This window comes from Sciurus carolinensis, chromosome 5 (assembly GCF_902686445.1).
Source record: "Sciurus carolinensis chromosome 5, mSciCar1.2, whole genome shotgun sequence".
Taxonomy (NCBI): Eukaryota; Metazoa; Chordata; class Mammalia; order Rodentia; family Sciuridae; genus Sciurus; species Sciurus carolinensis.
The window spans coordinates 91,080,532-91,106,677 of NC_062217.1; the positions used below are offsets into that span (position 1 = coordinate 91,080,532).

Consider the following 26,146-nt stretch of genomic DNA (forward strand, 5'->3'; position numbering starts at 1 on the left):
CAGTTCTTCCCTCAGAGGTCATGTCTGTAGTATGATGGACACCAGTGACCAATCTTCACGAGCACTACACAGGTTAGCTACTATTTTTACCAACCATTGACTTTGTCAGGTCATTGATTTGTGGCCATCTCAGTATTTTTAATTCCTAAATCTATATAATGAGAATTTCTACTTCACAGGGTAGTTGGTGAGGATTAAATAACACAGAATAAGAATTGAAAACTATGGGGCTGGCCATATGACTCAGTGGTAATGTGCTCACCTAGCATGGGTAAGGCACTGGGTTTGATTCTCAGCACCACATAAAAATAAATAAAATAAAAACATTGTGTTCATCTACAAATAAAATGTTTTTAAAACAATAAAAAACTTAAAAAAGAAAATTAGAAAACATCATACAAATATAAGTGGGTATAATTTTAGAGAGGCTTGTTGCCACTTCTTGCACCACAAATACATAAAAATTATGTTCCTGGACTGGGTGGGAGCATTCTCTAATATCTAGAGCCAAAATCAAGTTATAATTTGCCTAAGTGAACTTTAAAAAAATTTTTTTTGGGTGCTGGGGATTGAACCCCAGCTCCTCCCACATGCTAAGCAAGCACTCTTCCTACCAAGCTATCTCCACTTAGCCCATTAATAAACTTTATGGTGGCTGACAGGAGGTCAGCAGAGGCCTAAATATGGAGGAAAATAATTAAGTCTGCAATGTCTTTTCTGTCTCTGCTTCTACTGCCTGCAGCTCAGTTTTAACTAGTCAGGTGAAAGATGGTCAAAAAGATAAGGAATGCCAAGTGTAGTGGTGCACATCTATAATCCCAGTGACTCAGGAGGCCAAGGCAGGAGGATAGTCAAATTTCAGGCCATCTCAGCAATTTAGCAAGGCCTTAAGCAACTCAGCAAGACCCTACCTCAAAGTAAAAAAAAAAAAATTAAAAGGGCTGGGGGATGTGGCCCAGTGGTTAAGTATGCTTGGGTTCAATCCTTGGTACAAAAAAAAAAAAAAAAAAGTGGGGGAGGAACTGACATCCAAGAGTCCAGGCACAGTAACACTAAAAAGTCTTCACAGTTTGATTCTAGGGTGAGATCCCATTTCCTTGGATCTCAGTTCTACTTTCTACCAGTTCTGCTATCTCTGTAACATGTAAGGAATAGAAAGGAGGAACACTGACATTTCTGCTTAGAGAGTGTTTAGATAAATCCTGGGAGGAAGAGATGGGACTGAGAAGCACAGTAAGGTTTTTCACCTCACATGACAATGCATGCCTCTTCCTCCTCCCCATCTGAACCCCTACTCCACAATCTAACAAGCTCTCCCTTCTGCTGTCTGCAGGATTCAATACTGTTGATCCTCTCCCGTAGATGCTCTCATCTTCTTGCTTCCTTGGTGGTTATTTATTTATTTATTTTTTTGGGTGCTGGGGATTGAACCCAGGGCCTTGTGCTTACAAGGCAAGCACTCTACCGACTGAGCTACCTCCCCAACCCCTTCTTGCTTCCTTGGAACCCTCTCTCTTTTATTTCCTCCTTCCCCTTAATAATAGAGGCCTGTTACTGTGTAGGATTTGTTCTCACATTTTGAGCGAGGCTAGTGTGGTTGAAGTGAAAAGAATGATAGTGTGTCTGAAGATGAGGTTAGGGAGAAGGATCCAGAACAAATACTGCAGAACTTGGATTCTACTTTGTCATGAAGTCATTAGAGGGGTTTTGAAGTTTTGTTCATATTTGATTTTTAAAAGGTAACTCTGGTTTCTTTTGTGATTAGTCTCAAGGGAACAAATTGGAATTGAGAGATGACTGTAGCAAAGGCAGATGAGCAATGAGACTGGCTTAACCAGGGCGGTGCTGGTAGAGGTGGAGTCAAATTTGGGATATTAAAATGGCAGGGACTGGAACAACTTTATTATTTTTTCTAGTTTCTACTGTTTGAGACTTTCTACAGTAAAAAGATAAAACGATAATGAAGACAAATTGGATAGTTCTCATAAAAATCTCTCTGGCTAGCGTGTCTAAGAAAGATGGGTGCTTAATTTCATCTGTGTGGTATGGTTTGAAATGGCTTGTCCCTTCTAAAAACCCCCATGTGAAGTACTAATAGTAGAAATTTAATCCAACTATGGTGATTAGTAGTCGGGCCTTTGAGAATTGATTAGGATTTAGATAAGATCATTAGGGTAGAACCCCATAATTGAAGACTGGTGGGTTTATAAAAGGGAGAGAGAAAAGAAGACACAATAACACATGCATATTTGCCATGTGATGCTCTCTGCTGCCATTAAGAACACCATCACTAGATATAGTCTCTAGACCTTGGACCAGAAACATGAGTCAAAGTAAACCTCTTTTCTTTATAACCCAATTTGTAGTATGGTTATTAGCAACATAAACTGATACTGTGAGTTAGGGCTTCCAGAAAAAGCTTAAGAGTCCTGCAGGGCTGGGGTTGTGGTTCAGTGGCAGAGCACTTGCTTAGCATGTGTGAGGCCCTGGGTTCAATTCTCAGCACCAAATATAAATAAAATAAAGTTCCACTGACAACTAAAAAAACATAAAAAGAAAAAAGAATCCTGCAACAGAATCTTTTCTCTGTAGAGGGGAGAGGATTATCTGTTCAGATTGCCCAAAATGAGGAGCAAGTGGTAAATTTTCAAGAAGAAAAGAACTGGGCTGAGGTTATAGCTCAGTGGTAGAGCACTTACTTGCCTAGCACATGTGAGGCACTGGGTTCAATCCTCAGCACCACATAAAAATAAATAAATACAATAAAGGTATTGTTTCATCTACAACTAAAAAATATTAAAAAAAAAAAAGAAGAAAAGGACTAAAGGACTTTTACAAATTAAGATTCTGATTCTTTTGAAATCCTGACAATCATGCTGGCTCAGACCTATGGGAAGAAAATTCATGTAAATGAGCCACAGTGTTCTCAGGAAATCAGAGATCAGTTGGTGACCCAACAAAACCTGAACAAAAATTACGTGGGGAGAATTTTTACCTGAGATCAGAGAAACCCATGGTTAGTATCTAACAACAGAGCTTAAAACTCTAGTTTTCAACAGTAGAACAAACTGCCTAAGAAGAGACTGTAAAACAAGTGTTTTGATTTCAAGGTGATGGGAACTGGTGTGTGTATGTTCATTAGTTTTATCAAGGTACAATTTATATACAATAAAATCCACCCATTTATGTGAGCAATTCAATGAATATAGTCATGTAGTCACATCTGAGATAGAAAGTTTCCATCCCTCAGGCTGGTCTGAAGGTAGTGAGTTATCTCAATTGACTGATCAGTTACAGAAAATTTCCATCCCTATGCCACTTCAGTTACTTCTCACCCCACTAACAACCACTAAACTGCTTCCTCTCATTACAGATTTGCCTTTTCTAGAATTTTCTATACATTATGCAGTATTTTGAGCCTGAATTCTTTCACTTGGCACAATGCTTTTGTAGTTCATCCCTGTTGTTTTCTCAGCAGTTTCTTTTTATTGTGAAAAAAGTATTGTTATATGGATCTCTGGTTTGTTTTACTTTTTCACCTACTGATGGACACTTAGGTTGTCTTCATTCTATTATGCCTGTTATAAACTTGCTATGAACTTTCATGTAAAGGCTATGGGTGAACATAATTTTCACTACTCTTAAATAAACTCCTAGAAATGGAATTGCCATGCAATGTGATAAGTTTGTCTCACTTTATAGGAACAGTCAAATTGTTTTCCAAAGGGTCATACTGTTTTGCATTTCCATTAGTAACCTGAATCCCTGTTCTTGTCATTTTGAATTTTAGAGAGGGTTACCTAGAACCTAAAGGAAATATGAAAAAGTAAGGCACATAATTTGAAGAGAAACAAGAATCCCAATTTCTCAATAGAATGTGAACAAAGGAAAATATGCCCTCCTTGGATAAACATAAAGTTCTTGCAGTTAAAAATGCTGGATAGGATATACAGTTTTAACACTGGTTAAATTGCAAAGTACAGATGGTTTCACTGTATCATCAACTAGAACAATAATCCACTCATTGTATAGCATAAGAAAGTGCTTGATACTTAAAATACTTTAAACGGATGAATGATTTTTCAGCAAGAGAACATATCTGAATAACCTTGCTATCTATCTCCTTCATGAGATACAGTAAGAGTTATACTAAAAATATTTAAGTCTTTATAGTACAAGACCTGAAAAAGTTCATGTCACTTAAAGGGGATCCTTCCTGTGAACCCGCTGGTGGATGTGAAGGTTGGAGCTCTGGCTGAAGCCCTTTCCACATTTGCTGCACTCATAGGGCTTCTCTCCAGTATGCACTCTCTGGTGGATGAGGAGTTTGGAACTCTGGCTAAATCCCTTCCCACACTTGCCACAGTGGTAGGGCTTCTCTCCAGTGTGGACCCTGAGATGGATGCGAAGGTCCGAGCTTTGGCTGAAGCCCTTTCCACACTCATAACACTGGTAAGGCTTCTCTCCTGTGTGGATGCACCGGTGAATGTGAAGGTTTGAGCTCTGGCTGAACCCCTTCCCACATTCTCCACATTTGTAGGGCCTCTCTCCTGTGTGGACTCGCTGGTGGATGTGCAGGTTTGAGCGCTGACTGAAGCTCATACCACACTCCCCACACTCATAGGGTTTCTCCCCAGTATGGACTCGCTGGTGGATATGCAGTTTGGAGCTCTGACTGAAGCCCTTCCCACACTTGTCACATTTATAAGGTTTCTCGCCTGTATGGACTGCATGATGGATCAGCAGACTCGAGCTCCTGGTGAAGCCTTTCCCACACTTGTCACACTTATAAGGTTTCTCATCCGTGTGGACTGCCTGATGGATCAGCAGACTTGAGCTCCTGGTGAAGCCCTTCCCACACTGCTCACATTTGTAGGGTTTTTCTTCTGTGTGGTCTCTTTGATGAAGTGGTAGTTCTGAGTTCTGATTCAAGTCCTTGCCACACCCACCACATTTGCAATGTTTCTCTGTAGTGTGGATTTTTTCAGAGGGATGAGCATCTGGGCTGGTATTTGGTGTTTTCCCACAGTCATTATGGTTACAGGGTTGCTCCTCTGTGTGAGCTCTCTGATGACTACATCTGACCAACTTTGATTTCCATCTATAAATATCTTTACAGTTATAGTCAAAGGGATCCAAAGAGCCCCCCAACTGGTTACTCTGGCAATTTACCTCATGACCAAACAATGGTGACTCCAGTTCTGTTAGATCAGACACAAGTTTAACTTGAAGGTTTTCTGAACAATGTTTCATAGGAAGATTTTCCCCTCTTATCACTTTTCTCTCAGTGCTTTCTTCAGTTACAAAAAGACTTCTGCTCTCCTGAGGATCCTGAAGTTCATTCTTAAAGAATTTCATAGGGGAGTCTTGTGTGGCCATTTGGCTTAGGACTTTCAAAGACAAATATATTTCACTTGCAATGTTCTTGAATCATCACTCTGAAGAGTAACGACACTGTTCCTGTTTCTGGAACTATGACAAGATGCTTCTCTCCACTTTTGACATAGGGAAACACCTCAGGATCCCAGTATACTTCCCCTTAAGGAGTTACAATATAATCCAGATTCCAGGTATTGAACCGTCAACTCTCCCAAAATTGCCAGTAGATTCCATAACAGATCCTGAAGTTCTTTCTCTTGATTTTCCACAGAACTTTCATTCAGGTCTCCTAGGGAACAAGAAGAATTTAGTGATAATACCCAAAGGTAAATTTCAAGATTTCAGAACAGGAGTAACTAAGGCCTAAACACTTGGTAACTACGAGAAAGTTCAGCTTGTCTTTCTAGTCATGCCCTTGGGTTAATGTCAGGAGAGACTTGAGTTCAGAAGACAGACATTTCCTCTCTAAAAACAAGGTCAATAATTCTGAAGAGGTTACTGAATCCTACACCCTTCCTTCCCACAAATAACATTTCATTTTATTGTACATTTTGTTTTTAACAAATTTCTATTTTATTGGTACTCTAATTTTCATAGGTGTTGGGGATACAAGAAAGAAAATAGAAATCTTTCTGCTTAGCAAGTTAGAGCTTCCTGGGATGAAAGACAAATATATTAACAACAATAATACCAAGGTAAGTAGTACAGATGTATATATAATATAATACATACTCAACTGGTCACAGAAGTACAAAGTAGGGGAAATCGACTCAAACCCTGGGGCCTTGGAAAGATTTCTGAGAGAATATGATGGCCAAAGGGGAAAAAAAGTGAAATGTTCCCAGTGGCTCAGGAGGATGAGGTCCTAGGCAACTTAGCAAGACCCTGTCTCAATACTTCACAGAAGAAGATCTATAAGCAATCAACAGATATATGAAAAAATGTTCAACATCTCTAGCAATTAGAGAAATGCAAATTAAAACTACACTGAGATTTTGTCTCACTCCAGTTAGAATGGCAATTATCAAGAATGTAAGCAACAATAAATGTTGGTGAGGATGTGGGTAAAAAGGTACACTCATATGTTGCTGGTGGGACTGCAAATTGGTGTAACCACTCTGGAAAGCAGTATGGAGATTCCTCAGAAAACCTGGAATGGAACCACCATTTGACCTAGTTATCCTACTCCTCAGTATTTACTCAAAGGACTTACAATTAGCATACTACATTGAGGCAGCCACATCAATGTTTATAGCAGCTCAACTCACTATAGCTTAACTATGGCACCAATCTAGGTACTCTTCAACAGATAAATGGATAAAGAAAATATGGTACAATGGAATATTACTCAGCCATAAAGAAGAATGAAATTATGGCATTTGCTGCTACATGGATGGAACTGGAGACTATCATGCTAAGTGAAATAAGCCAATCCCCAAAAACCAAAGGTCAAATGTTCTCTCCAATATGTGGATGCTGACTCACAATAGGTGAGGGTGGGGGGATGAGGATGGAGGAGTGGAGGTTCACTGGATTAGACGGGGGGTGGGCTGGAGGAGAGGGAAGAGAGAGGGGAATGGGAAAGACAGAATTAATCGGACATAACTTTCCTATGTTCATATACAAATACATGACTAGTAACTCCACATCATGTACAACCACAAAAATGGGAAGTTATATTCTATGTATGTATGATAAGTAAAAATATACTCTACTGTGATGTATAACTAAAAAGAACAAATAAAAAATTAAAAAAAGACCCTGTCTCAAAATTTAAAAAGAGCAAGGATGTTGCTAGGTGGTTAAGCACCTGGCTTTAATCTTCAGTACCAAAAACAAAGCCAACCAACCAAACAAACTGAAATGTGGAGAGAAAATATGTGTTTAGAAAAACTAAAAGTAGTTTACTATGAAGTAGATAAAAAGAAAGGTAACAGTGGTAGTTCAGTGGAGGAGCACATGCTTAGGGCAAACAAGGTCCCAGAGCTCCATCCCCAATCTTTTTTTTCCCTCTCTCCTTCTATCTCTTTCCTTCTCTCTCTCTCTCTCTCTCTCTCTCTCTCTCTCTCTCTCTCTCTCTCTCTCACACACACACACACACACACACACACACAAAGCAGGAGGCAGAGCAAAGAGCTTGATGTCTGACACTGAGGTCTTCTGGCCAAACCGTGCATTGATTGAAACCTATTAAAGGATTTAAATTCAGGGTGAAATAACTGTGATTACAAACACCACTGGAAAGCAAAACTTTGGGTAGAGAGATAGCTGCTATAGCAATTCATAAGAAAAATGGTCAGGGTGATATTGTGGAGAGACAGGGAGAAATTCATTCTAAATCAGATAATAAAAAACTAAACCTAGAAGCCTAGGGGAAAGAGACACTAAGCATGCTCCCTGGGTTCCCTGGCTGAGTGGTGTTTGGGTGCTATATAAAGGATAGGAAGTGAAAGGGAAAAAGGTAGGAGTAGGGAAGGAGGACAAATAACAAACTCAAAATTTGACTTGTTTAATTTGTGGTGCTGGTGGAATGTTTTTACAGCACTGTTCAGCATTAGAGGCTACATGGGTCTAGAATCCTGAGAATTGTGCTTGGAATAGAGTTTAATTACTTGTATGAATGTTGGTTAAAACACTTAGTATAGGGCTGGGGATATAGCTCAGTTGGTAGAGTGTGTGCCTCACAAACACAAGGCCCTGGGTTCAATCCCCAGCACCGCAAAAAAAAAAAAAAACCACTTAGTATAAATATATTATTATTACAATAAAATGGCAAAAAGAAATCCTTAATGGTCTTGAAAAAAAGAGGAAGACTGCTATAGAATAGAAAGGCTGAGGAACTCCTAGATGATAAAGAACAGAGAGATTAGGAATGATGAAGAAATTAGAGAAAAAAAGTACACGGCTCAAATCATGTATAGGAGAAGGATTTGGTGGTAAGAGTTTCTTAAGAAGTCCTAGAAATTCAAAACCAGACTCAGAATCAACAATACAAAGCAAGGTAGGCTTATTAATTCAAGTTAGGCATTCCAAATGGCTGGGCAGTTGTTGCCATTAGTAGCACCACTCTCCCAACTCTCCTCTTGCCCACAAAACCCGAAATTTTGGTGGCTAACAGCAGTGACCCCATATAAAGTCTCAAGAACAAAACAGAAGTATTACTTGGCTGAAGAGAGAAGCAGAGGTTGTTAGCGTTGAATCTACACAATGACAGGACTGATTAAGGTACAAAAAGTAGTAACTGACTTCATATATGCCCAGGATAAATCCTTATGCTAACCTCTGAAGTAAACTTTCTGACAAAGCAGATATCCCAGAGCTGGAGAAGCAGGACTTGCCCCAAGTAGCTTACTGGAACAAAGAGGTACTCTTAAAAAGTGGCCTATACCACCCACATCTGCATTTTCATTAGATTCCTCCCAAGCCCAATCAGCAGAGGTTCCCTAAAGTAGAACACACATGTGCCAGAGTGGTAGAGCATTGGCTGAGGATGCACTCAGTACAGCATCATACTGGGAGCACCAGACTTTTGAAAAAATACATAAAAAGACAATTAAAAAACATAAACAGGCTAAAAAAAACTACCAAGAGGCATAAACTCAAGAAACAGCGAACAGAGGAAATAGGATTTTAAAGGTACATAATTAAAATCCCAGAGAAAACAGAGGATATCACATTTAAACACAAATGAATAATAAAATGTAAACATACTGCTATGAAAAATAAATCATAATTCTAAAAATGATTAATCATAAGTAATACTGTACCTGACTAAAGCACTCAAGCATTGGCTGCATAATTTTGTTACAAGAATTAGTAGGACACTTATTTTGCACATGAAGAAACAGTCTGAAAAAGCTTAAGTACCTGTCTCACAGATAAACATCAGGCTATCTTATTTTAAGGCCTATAATCTAGATGGGGGGAATGGCAAAAAGAAAACGTGGCTAAGCTAGAAGATGAGGGACTCTCCTAAAAGAAAGATAAAAGACCCATTTCCTAGTAGTATTATGAGGATAGTAATGGCAAAATAAAGTCAGAGAAAATTATCAAAGAAATAACAAAAAAATTTCCTCCTCAGAACTCAAGATTCAGGGTCTGAGCTAAAATGGTATTTGAAAAGACCTACAGTTCTTAAGAACACTCTTATAAAATCTCAGGACTTCAAGACAAACAAACAAACAAGACCAACCAAAACAACAACAACAACAATGAATCAAACCCAAACAAACAAACAAAAAGCTGGGCATGGTGGCACATGCTTGCAATCCCAGCAACTCAGGAGGCTGAAGCGGGAGGATCAGAGGTTTGAGACTAGCCTAGGCAACTTTAGTGAGACCCCGTCTCAAAATTTTAAAAATAAATAAATAAAAAGGTCTGGGGTTGTAGTTCAGTGATAGAATACACTTGGGTTCAATCCCAAGTATAGGAAACAAATAAAACAAAACAAAAACAAAACAAAACAAAACAAAAAAAACCCAGAAAATGCTAAAAAAGCAACCAGATAGGGAAGTCAGATCATGTGCAAAAAATGTGAATTATATGAACACTGAACAAATTCTGGAGAAAAAGTGATTGTGAAATTAAAATTCTATGGGCTGGGGTCATAGCTCAGTGGTAGAGTGCTTTCTTAGCATGGGTGAGGCACTGGGTTCGGTTCTCAGCACCACATATAGATAAATGCTCATTGACAACAAAGAAAAATCTTAAAAAATTCTATACACATCGATTCAGTGGAAGGAAAAAACTTTTTCAGATAAACAATTACTGAAACATTCAGAGATAGATTGTATGCAATTTTTTAGTTAAGGAAAAGAAGATATATGATAGAAGAAATAGCAGTAAGCAAATAAGTCAATAAAATACATAATTAGGTTGCATCAACAGTTAACATATAAAAAAAAATTAACCCAAACTCTACAATAGCAGTATGGAATGAAAATCTCCCCAAATAGGATATATTTTTGAAAAGCAGTATTAATCACACAAGACAGTGCACATCAATAATTCTGGCAGTTTGCGAGGCTGAGGCATTGCAAGTTTGAGGCAAGTTGGGGCAACTTAGTGAGGGCCTGTCTCAAAAGTTTTTATAAGGGCTAGGAGGATAGCTCAGTGGCACACTGCCTGCCTGCCTAGCATGAGCAAGGCCCTGGGTTCAAGTCCTAGCACTGGTGGTGGGGGGCAGGGGAAGCAAGTATTAGCTAGAGGTATAAAAAAAGGAATCATAATCATATATATACTACTTGACCCTACAATTACCCTTAAGTCCAAAGTAAAAAGCAATGTAAGCATTAATTACTGAAAGAATAAAGCTCCTGCATCCGCCATTCCTGCCATTCGGCACTAGGATTCACTCATACATTCTGTAGTCCCCAGTTGCTCTGCTGTAGGGGTGCTGAAGATCCCCAGGGAGCAGGCCTGGTTTTTGAGCATCAGGAAATGAAAATGAAATCACCATTTTTTATCCTGGAAAATGTTCTGCAACAACAGCCCAAAACCAGATGAAATAACTTGGATGAAAAAAAATACAAAATAAAACTAACAGGTATGTGAACTGTTGTGGATGTAATGGAAGAAGACAAAATCAATTCTGCAACATCCTTTGTCTTGGACTGGCCCAAAGTTAACTACCTGGTCACTTTAAGAAGCACCTATCCCCAGATGCCTTTACAACCTGCTCTTCCCAACCGGACTTCTACCTTGGACCCCTCAATTGACCCAATTTCTAAAAAGGGAACTACAAACTGTTTGCCCCATCCTGCCCCCTTTCAGCTTGAAGAAGCCAGAGTGGTCATCAACCCCCTTTCCCTACAGCAAAGGAGTTCCTAGAATTAGAGGGGTAAATGAAATCAGAATTGGGTCAGGCAGTTAGTGTAGAAATAGGGAGGGGATCAGTCAAATCGAGGAAATGAAGTCCATGAAAACCATCTGCCTTTGGAAGTCTTGAAGGAGAATGGACTTCTTCCATCTCACCTGCAAAACCAGACCCAGTCACTTAGGCAGGAAGGAGAGAGAAGTCTTCAGAAAGAACTGGAGAGCAAAAGATTTTCTTGTAAAAACAGAAACGGGGGAATGTAATGTATAAAGCTGCTCCCCCACCCATCAGGTGCAGCCATTTCTCCGCCTCCCAAACACTTGTCAATCTGTGAACATCCTAGCTAGCTATTGGTTTATCAGTCAGCTTGCAAGTATCCTTCTCTGATATTGGTCCCCTGTTAGCCCGGCGGAATTCAACTGTTTTACTGTAGCTTCCCCGCCATCTTTTCCATTCTGTCCTACTCACTTTTCTCTATCCTCCTGGCTTTCCACTCTCTCTAGCATGTGCCCTTTCTTTTCCTTTCTCTTTTCCTCTCATTTTCTCTCTTAGCCTGCAGGGAGACACTCTGTTTGCTTAATAAACTCCCTTATGTGATTTCCCGTGTCCGGCCTGGTTCCGTGGAAATTCCCTTACACCTTTATTGAGGCAAATTTTATAAAATATTATGATTATATTTGAATAGCTTATACTATATATATTTTGAGCAAAATAGTTTTTAGTACACCAATAAAATGAATATTACAAAAAAAAAAAAAGAATAAAGTAGATTCTTGGGAGGTAATAATGCTGGGGGAGGTAAGATCCAAAAGTTATGTTCTCATCTATGATATGAGGAAGTCAACAGAAAATATCAAATATTGATAAACTGGGAAAAAGCAGTATATCACAATGCTATAAATTAAAATGATACAGAGGTACTATTTCCCACTTTTTATAACAGCACAAACTCAAAGTTTGAAGACATACTTTTCAAACTGATATCACTCATCATACTTCAGTATAAACTGGTATCACTCATTATGAAGGACATTTGAATAGTTATCCATCAAAATCATAAATATATGCACTCGTTCTAGATTTCCAGGCATTTATGAAATGGTATTATATAAGGTTAATCACCTTATGTGGCTTGTAAAAGCCAGTGACTAGAATCTGGGTAGACTGTTGTTAGGGACACAGAGAAACTTTTCAATGTGTTCCTTTTCAAACTTCTTTTTTTAACCATGTGAATGCATTTATTCTTTAAAAAGAGAGATAAGAAACAGCTGTTTAAGCATACGGTTTGGAATGAAGACACTAAATTTTTTTAGTTGCAGATGGACATGATACCTTTGTTTATTTTTATGTGGTGCTAAGGATCAAACATAGGGCCTCTCAAGTGCTAGGAAGTGTTCTACCACTGAGCCATGACCCCAGCCCCAAATTATATTTTTTAACAGTGTTAGGGATAAAACCCAGGGCCGTGCTTGTACATGCTATGCAAGTGCCCTATCACTGAGTTACATCCCTAGCACTTAAAATTATTTTAATTGTATAAATTTACAGGGTACAGTATAATATTTCTTTTTGGGGGGGGGGTACCAGGGATTGAACTCAGGGGCATTTGACCACTGAGCCACATCCCCAGCCCAATTTATATTTTATTTAGAGACAGGGTCTCACTGAGTGGCTTAGCGCCTTACTCTTGATCCTCCTGCCTCAGCCTCCTGAGTTGCTCGGATTACAGGCATGCTATCATACCCAGTATGGTATGATATTTCAACACACACACACAGTATGTATTGATAGAATACAGGTAATTTATGTTTCCATCTCCTTATCATTGTTTTGTGTTTGGAGACTTCAAGCTCTTCTCTTCCAGTTATCATAAAGTATACAACTGGCTACTGTGTAAAGTATTATATTGTGTTTACAACTGGCTATTGTGTAAAATATACAACTGGATATCATAAAGTATATAACTGGCTATTGTATATCACTGTTCTGTAGAATCAAGAAGTTATTATTTTTATCTGTGTTTGGGTACTTGTTATCCATACTCCCACTGTCCTTCCCTACCTCCTGTTAGCACGCTTAAGTTCCACAGAGCTTAGGTGCACTTAATGTTTGAATTATGGTAAAAATTAGTCATATTATTAAATTCACTTTTCAAGCTCCTTAGGTATTGTACATAGACTTGTCTCCCTTATTTATTTATGTATTTATTTATTTTTGGTACCGAGGATTGAATGCAGGAGTCCTCAACGACTGAACCACATACCCAGCCCTTTCAATTTTTATTTACTTTGAGACAGGATCTCGCTAAGTTGCTTAGGGCCTCGCTAAATTGCTGAGGCTGGCCTTGAACTTGTGATCCTTCTGCCTCACTCTCCTGGGGTGCTGGGATTACAGGCCAGTGGGGTCAAGCCCAGTGACTTGTCTCCCTTAAATGTCACTTATCTGCCATAAAAAGCTGGAATTACCCCAGTTGCTAGTGTGGAGACTAAGCTCCCTGCCTGACTTTTGAGGTCTTTTGTGTCCTGGTCTATAGAGCATTGTTCTCTGCTGCCCCAAGTTTACCTTCCTTTCCAGCTGTCTGTTTTCCTGCAGTCCTCCAAGTGCAAGCACAAACACACACACACACACACATTGAGAAATTTGCAGAAACTGAGGATGGAGAGAAAGAAACTTAATAATGGCCTATTTCTAAACTAGGGGACTGGAAGAATGAAAGTAGGAATATAGGAAGAAGGAAAAGTCTAAAATTTTCAACATGCTGAATTTGAAGTAGCCCTGGATATTCAAGTGTAGCTATCCCATGGCCAAGAAAACACATGGGAGTACAGTTTAATATGAGGATAGGAAAATAAAAACATTAGGGCTATCAAAATAGAAAGGGTAGTTAAAGTCTTTTAAATATATATTAGCTCTTTATACAAATATACACACACAGCATGCATTCTTGACTGGGGCAATATCACCCCCAAAAGGATGAGAATTTGTTCTTAACACAGTTACACTTGGTTTGTGGCCCTCTGAAACAATTCCACTTGTCCCTATCTTATTCTTTAGTACTTAATTTCTGTCAGACAGAAATTTAATTCAATTTGTCTTCTGGTTAAAAAAAAAATGGTTGTGAAACACTGACATACAATGATGGGATATCCAGTGATTAAAAACCAAAGAAAGGTTGAGAGTGTGGCTTAGTGATAGAGCACTTACCCTAGCATCTGTGGGGTCTGGGTTCAATCTCCAACACTGCAAAATCAAAACACAACAAAACAAAATAGCCCTCTGGGATTTACAGATTTAGAAAAAAGTGAATCTGAAGAGAAAAGGAATATGAAGGAGGCTGGAGGAAATAAGAAGAGTATGACCTCATACAAGGCAAAGAATTTCAAGAAAAGGTAAACACTGTAAAACCCATTAACTGATAACAGTAAATACTCTATAAGAAAAAAAGAAAAAAAAAAAAAAAAAAAGGAAAAACTCTCAAGGGGACAAACAAGCCAGCACAGTGGCATGTACCTACAGGTGTGTATTTGGGAGGCTGAGTTGGGAGGATCTTAAGTTGAAGGCCAGACCCAGGAATTTAGTGAGACTGTTAGCAACTTAGCAAGACCCTATCTCAAAAAAAAAAAAAAAAAAAAAAAAAAAAAAAAAAAAGACTGGGGATGTTGTACAGTGGTAAAGCACCTCTGGGGTCAATCTGTAGTACCAAAAACAAAATTAAAAATTAAAAAGCTTTCTCATGAAATTTTGCTTTATTGCTCCAAGTGAGCAATTTTGGCGCAAGGATAAAGCATATGCTTGGGGTTTATACAAAGAACATGAAAATGCATAACTCTTACCACTCAGAAGTATGTTTCAACCTCCTCTCTAGGTTTAGCTAAAATAATGAATGAAGAACCACAGTCACCAAGAGAAGAAGAACCAGGTCCCTGCCATAGAATGAGGCAGGAAAACGTGAGAGCCACCATGACAGTATGCTTCTTTTGTGTCATTTCTGCAGCGTCTGTTTTTGACTACAAAATGGTAATTTCACATGGCTTAATCTAGTATGTGTCCATTCATCTTCCTAACTAATTAAAAATTCTTTAATGACATATTTCTAAATGGCTACATTATCTTTTCTGTGATTCCCAATAATTCATCTAACTAATCCCCTTGGATACATTTAGTAATTAACAAATTTTTTCACTACTTTATTTTTTGTTACCAGGGATTGAACCCAGAGGTACTTTATCACTGACTAAGTTACATCCTCAGTCCTTTTTATTTTAAGGCAGGGTCTCACTAAGTTGGTTAGGGCCTCACTAAATTGCTGAGGGCTGGTCTCAAACTTGTAACCCTGCCTCAGCCTCTTAAACCATTAGGATTATAGGCATGCGCCACCTTGCCCAGTTTTTTCACTACTTTAAATAGCTATAATGACTGCTGCCCGTCACTATTTTCAGTTGTTGTGATTATTTCCTTAGGATAGGTATCTAAAAATGATTACTTCAATCAAAAATTTTTAAAGTTCTTTTTTTTTGGGGGGGGGGGTACCAGGGATTGAACTCAGGGGCACTCAAACACTGAGCCACATCCCCAGCCGTATTTTGTATTTTAGACACAGGCTCTCACTGAGTTGCTTAATGCTTCGCTTTTGCTAAGGCTGGCTTTGAACTAGCGATCCTCCTGTCTCAGCCTTCCAGGCTGCTGGGATTAAAGATGTGTACCACTGAGCCCAGCTACGTTTAAAGCTCTTTAATTTAAGAAGTCAAACTGTTTTCCAGAAAAAAGTACATCAACAATACTGTTATCTGTTTCCAGGGGATGAAAGAATCTTACCACAGTATTAATCACTTCCAGAAAGGGAATGAGATGAATCCCAGAATGTATAGGAAAAGAAAACAATGGAATCTAGGTATCACAAGGCAGGAAGATATTTGATGAAAATAAAGTCCAAGCAAAGATTGGGCCAACCAATTGGGGGAAACGTGGATAAAGATGACAGCATGGATAAGAGGGTCGACATGAAAGGGAAAGACTACAACCTTCTGAAGAGGCAGAAGGGAGGCAAACGGAACAGATCCAGGTAGAACAGTATGAAGAAAGTTGTATCCCAGGTAGCCCTGCTTCCTACACGGACCAAAGAACTTCACTGGACTTCCAGAACATTTACAGAGGAACTCTTCTTTCTTTTGGGTGGGGATGTAGCTAAGTAGTAGAGCTCTGCCTAGAGGAATTCCTCTTGACAGATTAACCTGGGTTTCCAACTTGCCACAATGTCTGATGTTCTTAGGAGTTCATTCTCCATCATATGATGATCTTCATCTTGCTCCAACTAAAGGAGCACATGTGAGAAACACGCAAGTATTGGGTGTTTGTGCGGAAAGCAAATCAGTCCCAAGCCCTGGCTTACGAGGAAGGAACATGTCTGCATTCTAAAAACAATTCAGTAAAGTCACTATTCTTCAATTCTTAAATAAAGTCCTTCAGCTGTTTGGGATAATTAGAAAATATCCTTTGGTATAAAAAAGAATTAGGAAACAAAGACTCCAATAAGCCATGTTCAGGTTTATATGTTCTTACCCACTGAGATGAAGTTCCTGCAATTTTCCACCATCACAATTCTGTACAGCTTCCTCTAAGCAGGATCCAGGTGATTGCACTCTTCCTCAGTGAAGTCCACAGACACATCCATGAATATTACTGGTTCCTAAAATATTAGGCACACCCCTTCCTCAACCAACAACCACTGCACAAATGCCCTAGAAGGAGTGAAACTGGTAGCACTAGAAACAGAAGAGTTGAAAAGTTTGCAGACCAGGGATCTGAGCAAGCTAATCAAGTTTTGTTGGAAAATCTTTCCTTTTCCAGCTACTCTGCTATTTCCATTGAAATCTTCCCCTCTTGAGAACTACCCATCCAAGCTCAAGCTATCAGCTATTCCATTTCCTTGTCCCTATCACCTCTTGGTCATTGCTGTGTTGTTTTTCATCCCATTCCCACCATTGTCCTAACAACCTCAACATTAGCAACGATTGACCTGACACTCTGACCTTGCATTTCTAAAACTTCAATGAGCCAAAGATCTCTGCCTCATTTCATGAAATTACAGTAACTATCATCAGGAATAGTATGATTCCTTCACTCTTCTTTCCATTTTATCCATCACCAATTCTCACCTCCACTCACTCTAGAAATCTGTAGCTGCCGGAGTCCCTCCATCCTGCACTGTTTTTGCTACAACCCCAGGGGTCATCTTCTTCCATATGCATCAACCTTTTGATTACTCTGTTTCCACTTTCGCTAACCTGTACACAAAACTTTCCCATACAGCAGCTAGCATGATCTTTGAAAATCACAAACCAGGTCAGAAATGAGACCTCCCAAGGTTTTTCAGTGGACAGCATGTAAAATCCAAACCCTTCATCTTGGCCTGGAAGCTTCTGCAGTTCTTAAGTACTAAAGTAAGAATTAAGGACAGGCAGTGCAGATAGGTGATCAGTGGGATTGAGAAGATGGAAGTTGATTTTGGGTGGGGGAAGTTGGAGACTGCCTCTGGGGGACTGAAATGCTAATGCCTCCAGAGCCCTTTCTCTACCCATTACCACGATTACCTGCCTATACTGTTCCTCCCAAAAGGTTGTTAATGAAGCACTCCTGAGCAGATGTGGGGTTGTTAATTAATGCCTCCTGGGCTGCTGCTCCCTTCCTGCCAGGGGTTAATGGACCTTCAGTCCATCTGCTTCTCACCTTTTGGCCATCCCACCAGTAGCGCCCCCCCCCCCCCAACTAGTCAGGTCACTCGTCTAGTCATGTAGGCAGGATAGGAAAAGGAAGGAGCAAGATAAGCGGGGAAGAGGACAGGAGAACAAAGAAAATCTAAAATGTATAAAATGGCAGGACGCTCCCATTTTTTTGGATACCAGGATACCGGCTATGGCCCCTTCTTCCTCCCAGGAGAAGTTGGTTACTATTCTTTAAAAAAAAATTTGCTTTCTACGCTTGCCTCAGTGTTTTATCCTCACATCTGGGAAAGGCAACTTTTGTCACCGGTAACCAGTGGTATTGGTACCTGTCACTTCCCCAACCTCAGCCCTAAACACTTCTTTCTTAAGATTATACTTGGCCCCAGCAACCTTGCAGGTCCCTGAACCACATTGGTCATTCTCAAGGCCTTTGCACTAGCCCCCCCGCCACCCAATCCCAAATGTTCTTGTTCACACCTCCATCCCAGTTCTTTTTCATTCAGGTCTCAGCCCACCTGTTGTCTCCTCAGAAAACCATTTCCTTGATCAGTTAAACCACAATAGTACCCAGTAATTATCATTTTCCCAGTTAAACTTCTTCATTCTGCTTCTATCTTACTTCATTATCTATTCATTGGCTTTCTTATTGACTGTCTCTTCCCCTAAGATGTAAGTTTTCTGGGACAGAGTGGTTGTCATTCTTTGCTGCATCCCTAAGGCCTCAAACAGGCTGGCACATAAAAGGAATAAAAATATTTATTCAGTTAATTTCAGATGTCTATTTCTCTCCAGGGTTCTGTCTGATGGAGCAACACTTCTCAAACTATCTGCCACAAAGGACCAGGTATTTGTTTTTTAATAAACATTTACTCTCACTTTTGTACTTATGCCTGCATGGTCCATAGCTGGCACCAGTCTAGAAGCCACACTTTGAACAGAAGAGTGATAGAATATATTAAAAATAACAAGTCAAATGAAGTCTAAAGTTCAATTAACACTTAAAGCTCAATTAACAGGAAGTACACAACACTCTTTAGAAGGCAGCATTGCCTCATAAATTTGATTAGCCAAGACAGCTTCTACCTGAGGCTGAGGAGGCACTCCTAACTCCGTCCTCAGAAACTGAGGGCAGCCAGGCCTACCATGCAGGAGACATATGACTTACCCAACTAGTCACAGTGGAGAAGGTAAAAATGCAGAGAGCAGAAGCTTTCTCCCAAGCTCTCCTTTCAATGACAGTCTCCACTCTGCCTAAAAGACTAGGCGAGACAAGCCTGAGCAAAGGTGGAACAAAGAAGTAGAAGTGGAGAATGCTGCCTTCCTGCTCCATCACCCACAACCTCTAGTGAGGTAGGGCCCAGTGAATACCAAGCAAATGAATTTGTCGGGGTAGAACTCAGGGGGAGAGAGTTTGCCGGGCTTTGCATAAGCCTCTGGAGTCAAACCCCAGCACGGAGTTGGGGGAGGGGGGGGTGTTGATGAGGAGTAGGGGGATTGCAACCAGACCTTTTCTTCCAGACTTTAGAAAGGTTTCTTTCTGCTCAAGCTAATCTCTCTTTTGCATTCTAGATTGAATCCCTTCCTCTTTATTCAGATTCAAATTCATCAATTACCTTTTCTTTCATTTTTTATCCCTTTTCACCAGTCATCTGGATTGTTTAAGCCTCCTCTACCTGAACAATATTCAGACCACTTCAGGTTTTGTATGTTCTACCCTCTAAATTTCCTTCCAATGTGTTCTCTGTCCTCCATTACCAATGTCTTAGTAAGGTCATCATCTTTTTAAAAAAGACTTAGACCACAATAACTCCTTACCAAATTTTCACAGTACAAGTTTTATCATCTTTCAATTCAGTCAGAGTTAGTAGTTTTTTAAGATCTTGCAAATAAAGTGGCAGAAGGAAATCCATAACAAGAATGGAATGTGGGTGGATATGTGGGTGGATTATTAACTGTACTAGGCTGAAAATTCCAGAATAAGAAATAGTACAAGAGTGGACTAAGTGAGAGGAATGGGAAGGAAAAAGGGAAAAATAAATAGAGTTCTCTTTATAGCAAGACAGAGTTGAGACTGAAAGAATTTGAATAATAAACAGTCTTCCTTGATATCAGTGGAGCTAATGAGTTACCCCCCAGGACTGAACTTCTGGTTAGAGTGGAAAAGTGTTCTCAATATCCTGAAGGCTTGTCAAAAAGGAAAGTCATGGGACCAGTAGTTTCCTATTTTCACCTGACAAATGTTAAACTTCTCATTACTACAGACAGGTTATCCCATGGCTCTCCACTTCCTTTCCAGATACCTCCCTGCTGTATCTAACAATTTACTAATGGGCAGGACACAGTAATACAGAAGTTCATTAGTGGAGTAGTCACACTGATTACCTGGAGCCATCTAAACCCACCATGTTCTAGTCTACCTTAGTTCTTTCCACATTTCTTCTACCCTGACTTGAACTTCTCACATCCATCTTGGAACTCCTTTGTCTTGGGACAATCGGCAAGCCCCTGAAGCATGAGGATAGAAGTCAGGTGCTTCTTTCTTTGAGACCTCATAGCATCTTTCACATAACTCTAAGATAGCTATTAAATCTGTCTCCCAAGTTGAATGTAAGATTATGAACAGAGGTCACACTCAACTAATCTTTAAATCCCCAGCAATTAACACAGTCAACTTGGAATCTAAATGATAGAAATTTATAAATTCACATTTTTTTGGTACTGGGGAATGAACCCAGGGTTGCTTCACCTCTGGGTTACATCCCCAGTTCATTTTATTTTTTGAGACAGGGTCTTGCTAAGTTGCTTCGGGCTTTGCTCAGTTGCTGAAGCTGGCTCCGAATTTGTAATCCTTCTGCCTTGGCCTCCAAGGTGCTGAGATTACAGGTGTGCTCCACCATGCCTTGCCACATTCAATTTAAATGACTAATGGAATGCAACAAATAAAGAGACTCTGAAGATCATCAAACCCAACATGTTCCTTTTAAAATAGATGAGAAAACCAAGGTTCATAACGAAGTGACTTACCCAAGGTGGCAGAGGGAGGAAGGGGTTAAACTGGAACTCCTGCTTTGTAGCACACTCAAGGACAACTTCTGGAATATAGAAAATAGTAAGGATATATAGTAAAATAAAGTCCTCCCTTTAAATTAAAAAAGTTATTATTTAACATATACCAGAATCTCAAAATTTACTATGCTAGCAGTCCCTAACTACATCAGCATTGAATAATTATCAGGACACAGGTAGAAGGGATGAAAACACACTGATCACAATGTCTTGTTCATATTAACCTGTCCTGATGTTCTCAAATATTTTCCAATGCTCTCAGTACCTTGAGGGAGGTTACAATCCTCCATATTCACAGATTTTTATAAGGTTCATGGTCTCATCCTATAAACCTGAGGACACAAAAAGATGCTTTTGCTGATGGCGGTGTTAAGAACCAATTCTTGGGGGCTGGGGTTGCGGTTCAGTGGTAGAGTGTGTGCCTCGCACATGTGAAGCACTGGATTCAATCCTTAGCACCAAATAAAAATAAATAAATAAATAAATAAATAAAAGGTTTTTTTAAAAAAGAATGCTTTAAAATAAAAAAAAGGAAACCAAAAAAAAATTTTTTTTCTTCTTAAAATGCAGTCTGAGCCCAACATAGTCATATGGGCCTATGGTATCAGGCTAAGAGAGGAGGATCATTCGAACCCAGGAATTTGAGGCCAACTGGGCAACACAGTGAGATGCCTGTCTCATTGGAAAAAAAAAAATGCAGCCTAATATTTTACTCAAATAACTTCAGGTATTATGACCTATTTAGATATAAAGAACACTTGCATTTCGAAAACACGGGGTTTATTTCTGGCTCTGCTGCTCTTTGCAACAAAGGACAAGGCCTTTCTCGTCAGCTTCCTCTGAGTCACAGTTCCCTACAGCCATAAAATACCAGCACCAGGGCAGAGGAGGCTGGCTGACCCTTTCCATCTCAAACACTTATGATTCTGTCAATTTTTAGGTAACTATCTACACATGGTTTCACAAAGACAATTTTTTTTAAAAAAAGTGTTACTTGGTAAACTGAAATTTACTATATCAATTTAGTAGACAGGTTGGTGGAAGGGAACATAGTAACCAGAGCTAAATGATCTGGTTAGACAGTCATCTTACCTACTATACTTACTAACATCAAGTATATAGAGTTATTATTATTTCACAATAAATCTTCAGATATATAAAGATCAATGGGAGGGGCTAGGGCTGTAGCTCAGTGGTAGAGTGCTTGCCTCACACATGTGAGGCACTGGGTTCGATCCTCAGCACCACATTAAAAAAAATTAAAGATATTGTGTCCATCTACAACTAAAAAAATATTAAAAAAAAAAGATCAATGGGATAACAAAGGAATGAGAGTCTCCTTTCAGGAGGTCTGGAGGGAAGGGATAAGAACCTTAATTCTTGGAAACCACTACCGATGATTCTGATGCACAAGCTGGGTGAGGGGCATTTGTAGAAGGATTCTGTTACTACTGTGATGCCATTTAACAAATGTTCTAATGTTTTTCATTCTTTCACAGTTGATAAGGGATCATCATTAATATGCATAAATTTTGTGTACACATAATCTGCTCATCAAGAAGGTGAGCTCCTTGAAGAAAAGCACCATAATTTATAGTTCTATTTGTTTTCCTGAGACCATTTAGCACTTGATTGGACATATGTAGTTCTGAATGACTTCCAACATGCTATAGTTTGGATCTTGTGTGTCTCCCAAAGAAAGGTTCATATGCTAAAAGAACAGCCTGCAGCACTAACGTAGTGGAACCTTTAGGAGGCGGGGCCTAGTGGAAGCAAAGCTAGGTCATTGGGGCATGCCCTTGGAGGGAATACTGAAATCCCAGCCCCTGCACCTCTTTGTGTCCTGTCTGTCATGAGGTGAATATAACTCCTCTGCCTTGTTCTTCCACCATAATGTACTGTGCTGTCACAGGTCAACAGTGACATGGTCAGGCAACCATGGATTGAAACCTCTGAAACTGGAAGCCAAAATAAGTATTTCTTCTTTATAAGTTGATAACATTAGGCATTTTCTCACAGCAACAGAAAATTGACTAACAGGATGTGAGTAAAATGTCTGGCAGGAAAAGACTCTTAAAGGACCAGGCAAAGATGCTCTGCGGTCGTTCTGTAGAAGTGCACAGCCAGGTACTCTGAAGAATGGACCAACTGTATAGAGGTAGGGCAGTATAAAATATATTCAGGAATATATATTTCTCATACTGAACTTTGACAAGAAAAAGAGAGAGAGAGGAAATATACAGTACAGACACAGGATCTAACACTAGCCAGGCTCTCATGCAGATGTTCTCTTTGTCCCAAGAAAAAAAGTTACGTTTAATTTAAGAAAGAAGGTATTTTAGGAGAAACTCCAACTCACCTGGAACTTTGTCATATCTTCCTCTCAGGGAAATGCAGATTCCTGGAAAGGCAGTTAGAGAAAAAGCCATGAAAACCAAGCCCACCTTGTAGGACGCAGACTAGCCAGTCCAACACTGGAAAAAGTTACTCAGCTCTTGCTATCGACTCCTTTTCAGTTAATTCTTCCTCTCGCACTCCCTTTCCTTCCTCTACCCCTCTCCACAGGGTTTTGGATCAGACAGGTCAAGTCTCAAAGCACATGAGGGTAAGCAAATTCTGCAGCCGTCTGCATCCCCTAAGCTGTGTCTATTTCCTCAGACTTTCCAATTTCTGCCCTAAAGTTCGGGTTGGAATAGGAGCTCTCAAGTTATATAGACCGTCTCTCGAGATAGGATTTTGGATGCCCAAGACTCCATCCTTTTTCTCTGCAGCATGACTCATTACTGGGGTGCAGGGCTCCTGATGCACCCCAGCGAGGGTAGTGTTGTAGAGCAGAGAAACCTGGGTCCCAGTCGGGAGCACTTCTCGACTGCCTAATGCCCACAGAACAACTCCTTGGAATAAGGATATTCACTGGCTTGGAAAAGGCCAACTACAAAGCCCCACGGCTTAGCCACGCGAGAGAAAGGGCCCTCAGGGGTCAGGCCTCCTCTGTGGTAGGGGCCTCGCCTCTGTGTAACCGCGGCCCAGCCCAGGGAGCGCCACTGCTCGGAAACGCGGCGCCCAGACACACGTGCGGCCCCGGGTTGCCCTCCGCGGGTCGCGCGCTCTCCTACGGCCTCCTCTCCGGGCTTCTGATTTTGGCGGCCCAGCACCTCCTCGGGCATACACGATCCTGACCCGCGACGCCTCCGCCAGCGGCAAAGGCATGATATCTTCACGAGGTCTGTCTCACCTTCCGCGTAGTATCCCACACCTGACAACGCGGTAATCCGCATACTGACCCGTGCCCTAGCCGTGGGCCCCCAACTACAAGTACCAGCAAGCCACGCGCCGGGAAGCCCACTTCCGGCGCCTACTTCCGGCGCCGCCGACGGGGCTCGGTTTTAAGAGGCGCCGAGCTACTTGCTGTAGGTTTTTTCCCCCGCAGAATCCGCGGGCTGCTTTTCACCGCCCTTTGCAAGGTGATAAAGTTGTCAGCCAGGCTTTTTATTACAAATGTCTAAGGATTATTTTAGGAATATCTGTTATGATTTTTTTATGTTAAAATACTACTGAGAGAGAAGGACGTAAATACCACCATAATTTTCTCCCTACTTAAAAAAATCTGAAATTAATACTTACCACTTGATATCTTCTGTCTCATCTCCGAAGTTCATTTATATCAGGAGCTGTTCAAGATGTTACTCCCAAATCATTGCCCTTTCAGTGATTCTTGTTAAATTCTAGTTCGGAAACAAGCAATCTCTTAATAGAAATAAATGACATAGTATGATACAAGGTGATATGGAAAGGTGTTATGGAAAAAATAGAGCCTGATGGGGCGGTGCTTTTGTGGTTGTGGGTTGATTTTATGCAGGGTATGTTAAAAGACTGAGGAGGTGAGGGGATTGGTCATGTGACTTTCAGCAGTCAGAACTCTCCTAACTGCACAGATATGACCTTTTACATGTATTTTAAAAAACATGTCATATGTGGGCCTGCAATTTGCTTTTTTGTTTTGTTTTGTTTTGGTACAGGGGATTGAACCCAGGGGGCATTTAACCACTGAGCCACATCCCCAGTCCTTTTTTGTATTTTATTTAGAGACAGGATCTCACTGAATTGCTTAGGGTCTCACTAAATTGCTTGAGGGTAACTTCAGGTCCGCTGGAATTATATGGGTGCTGGGATTATATGGGGCTTCAGTTTGCTTTTTACAATTCAATAGTATCAAAGATTTACTAGGAGAAGCAGAAGTCTTGCCTCAGAGACACTTTTATTTGATATCTTCATGAGGTGGCACCATTATTTTCCCAGCCAGCACTTCCCTTTTCTTCACCTCTCCTTGAGCGACACAGAGCTGGCCTCTTCCAAATTCTTTCAGATTTATTTGGGAGAGCAGAAAGCTGCTTCCTGGGTCTCTCTTCTATACCATTCTTATTCAGTCTATTAGTTTCCATTTGTTCCTTTAACTAATTACCACAAAAAATTTTTTTATCTTGCAGTTCTGGAGGTCAATAGTCTGAAATAATTCTCACTGACTAAAGGTGTGTACAGGGCTGGTTCCTTCTGGAAGCTTTAGAGGGAGAATGTTTGCCTTTGCCAACTCTAGTGACTCACTGTATTCCTTGGCTCGTGGCCTCTTCCTCTGTCTTCAAAGTACTGTGCTCCAATCTGTGCTTCTTTCATCACATCACTTTCTCAGGCACTGGTGACTCGTACATTTTCCTTTTAATAAATTACAATTATATTGGAGCCAGCTGGGTAATGCGGGATAACCATTCTACATCAAGCTGCTTAATTTAATCACATTTTTAAAAAAATCCCTTTTGTCATGTAAGTTAACATTCACAGCTTCCAGGGATTTGGACATGGGCATATTTGGGGAACCATTATGTTCAGCCTATTTTACATGGATGGGCCCATTTCCTGTCTGGGCTCCTCTTCAGAGCTTCTCTCCTACCTTTTATCTGGCAACACAAAGTTATCTCTTTTAGACTCACCACTAGATCTCATCACAAAGATCTTTGATGGAAAGATTAATAGTGGTTAATAGTGGTTAATCTTTCTGATCAGAGCTATTCCCTGATCATTTGATTCTATAACCCTTGCCTCACCCCTCACCCCTGCCCCCATGTCCTCATATCCCTCTTTGCTGATATATTTTAGAGGCCATTGCTCA

At 40.2% G+C, this 26,146-nt stretch overlaps 1 protein-coding gene across 4 annotated transcripts; it reads right to left on the reverse strand.

Moving 5' to 3' along the window:
- Positions 1–998: 998 nt before the first annotated feature.
- Positions 999–24,298, reverse strand: Znf239 (zinc finger protein 239). 4 transcript variants are annotated; one of them, XM_047554107.1, is made up of 5 exons: positions 24,218–24,298; positions 23,342–23,383; positions 20,941–21,008; positions 16,754–16,880; positions 999–5,668 (listed from the first exon to the last, which is right to left on the reverse strand). In XM_047554107.1, the coding sequence occupies exon 5, from the start codon at positions 5,377–5,379 to the stop codon at positions 4,201–4,203; it is 1,179 nt and encodes a 392-aa protein (XP_047410063.1). In that variant the 5' UTR covers positions 5,380–5,668; positions 16,754–16,880; positions 20,941–21,008; positions 23,342–23,383; positions 24,218–24,298; the 3' UTR covers positions 999–4,200. The 4 variants fall into 4 exon arrangements, 3 of the variants coding, with proteins under 3 accessions (XP_047410063.1, XP_047410066.1, XP_047410065.1); XM_047554110.1 differs by lacking the exon at positions 24,218–24,298 and adding an exon at positions 24,099–24,163; XR_007108854.1 differs by having other exon boundaries at positions 5,292–5,668; positions 24,218–24,292.
- Positions 24,299–26,146: the final 1,848 nt, after the last annotated feature.

Excerpts from the sequence above, each read along its gene's own strand:
- Znf239 (XM_047554109.1), bottom strand. The coding sequence starts at position 5,379 with ATGGCCACACAAGACTCCCCTATGAAATTCTTTAAGAATGAACTTCAG.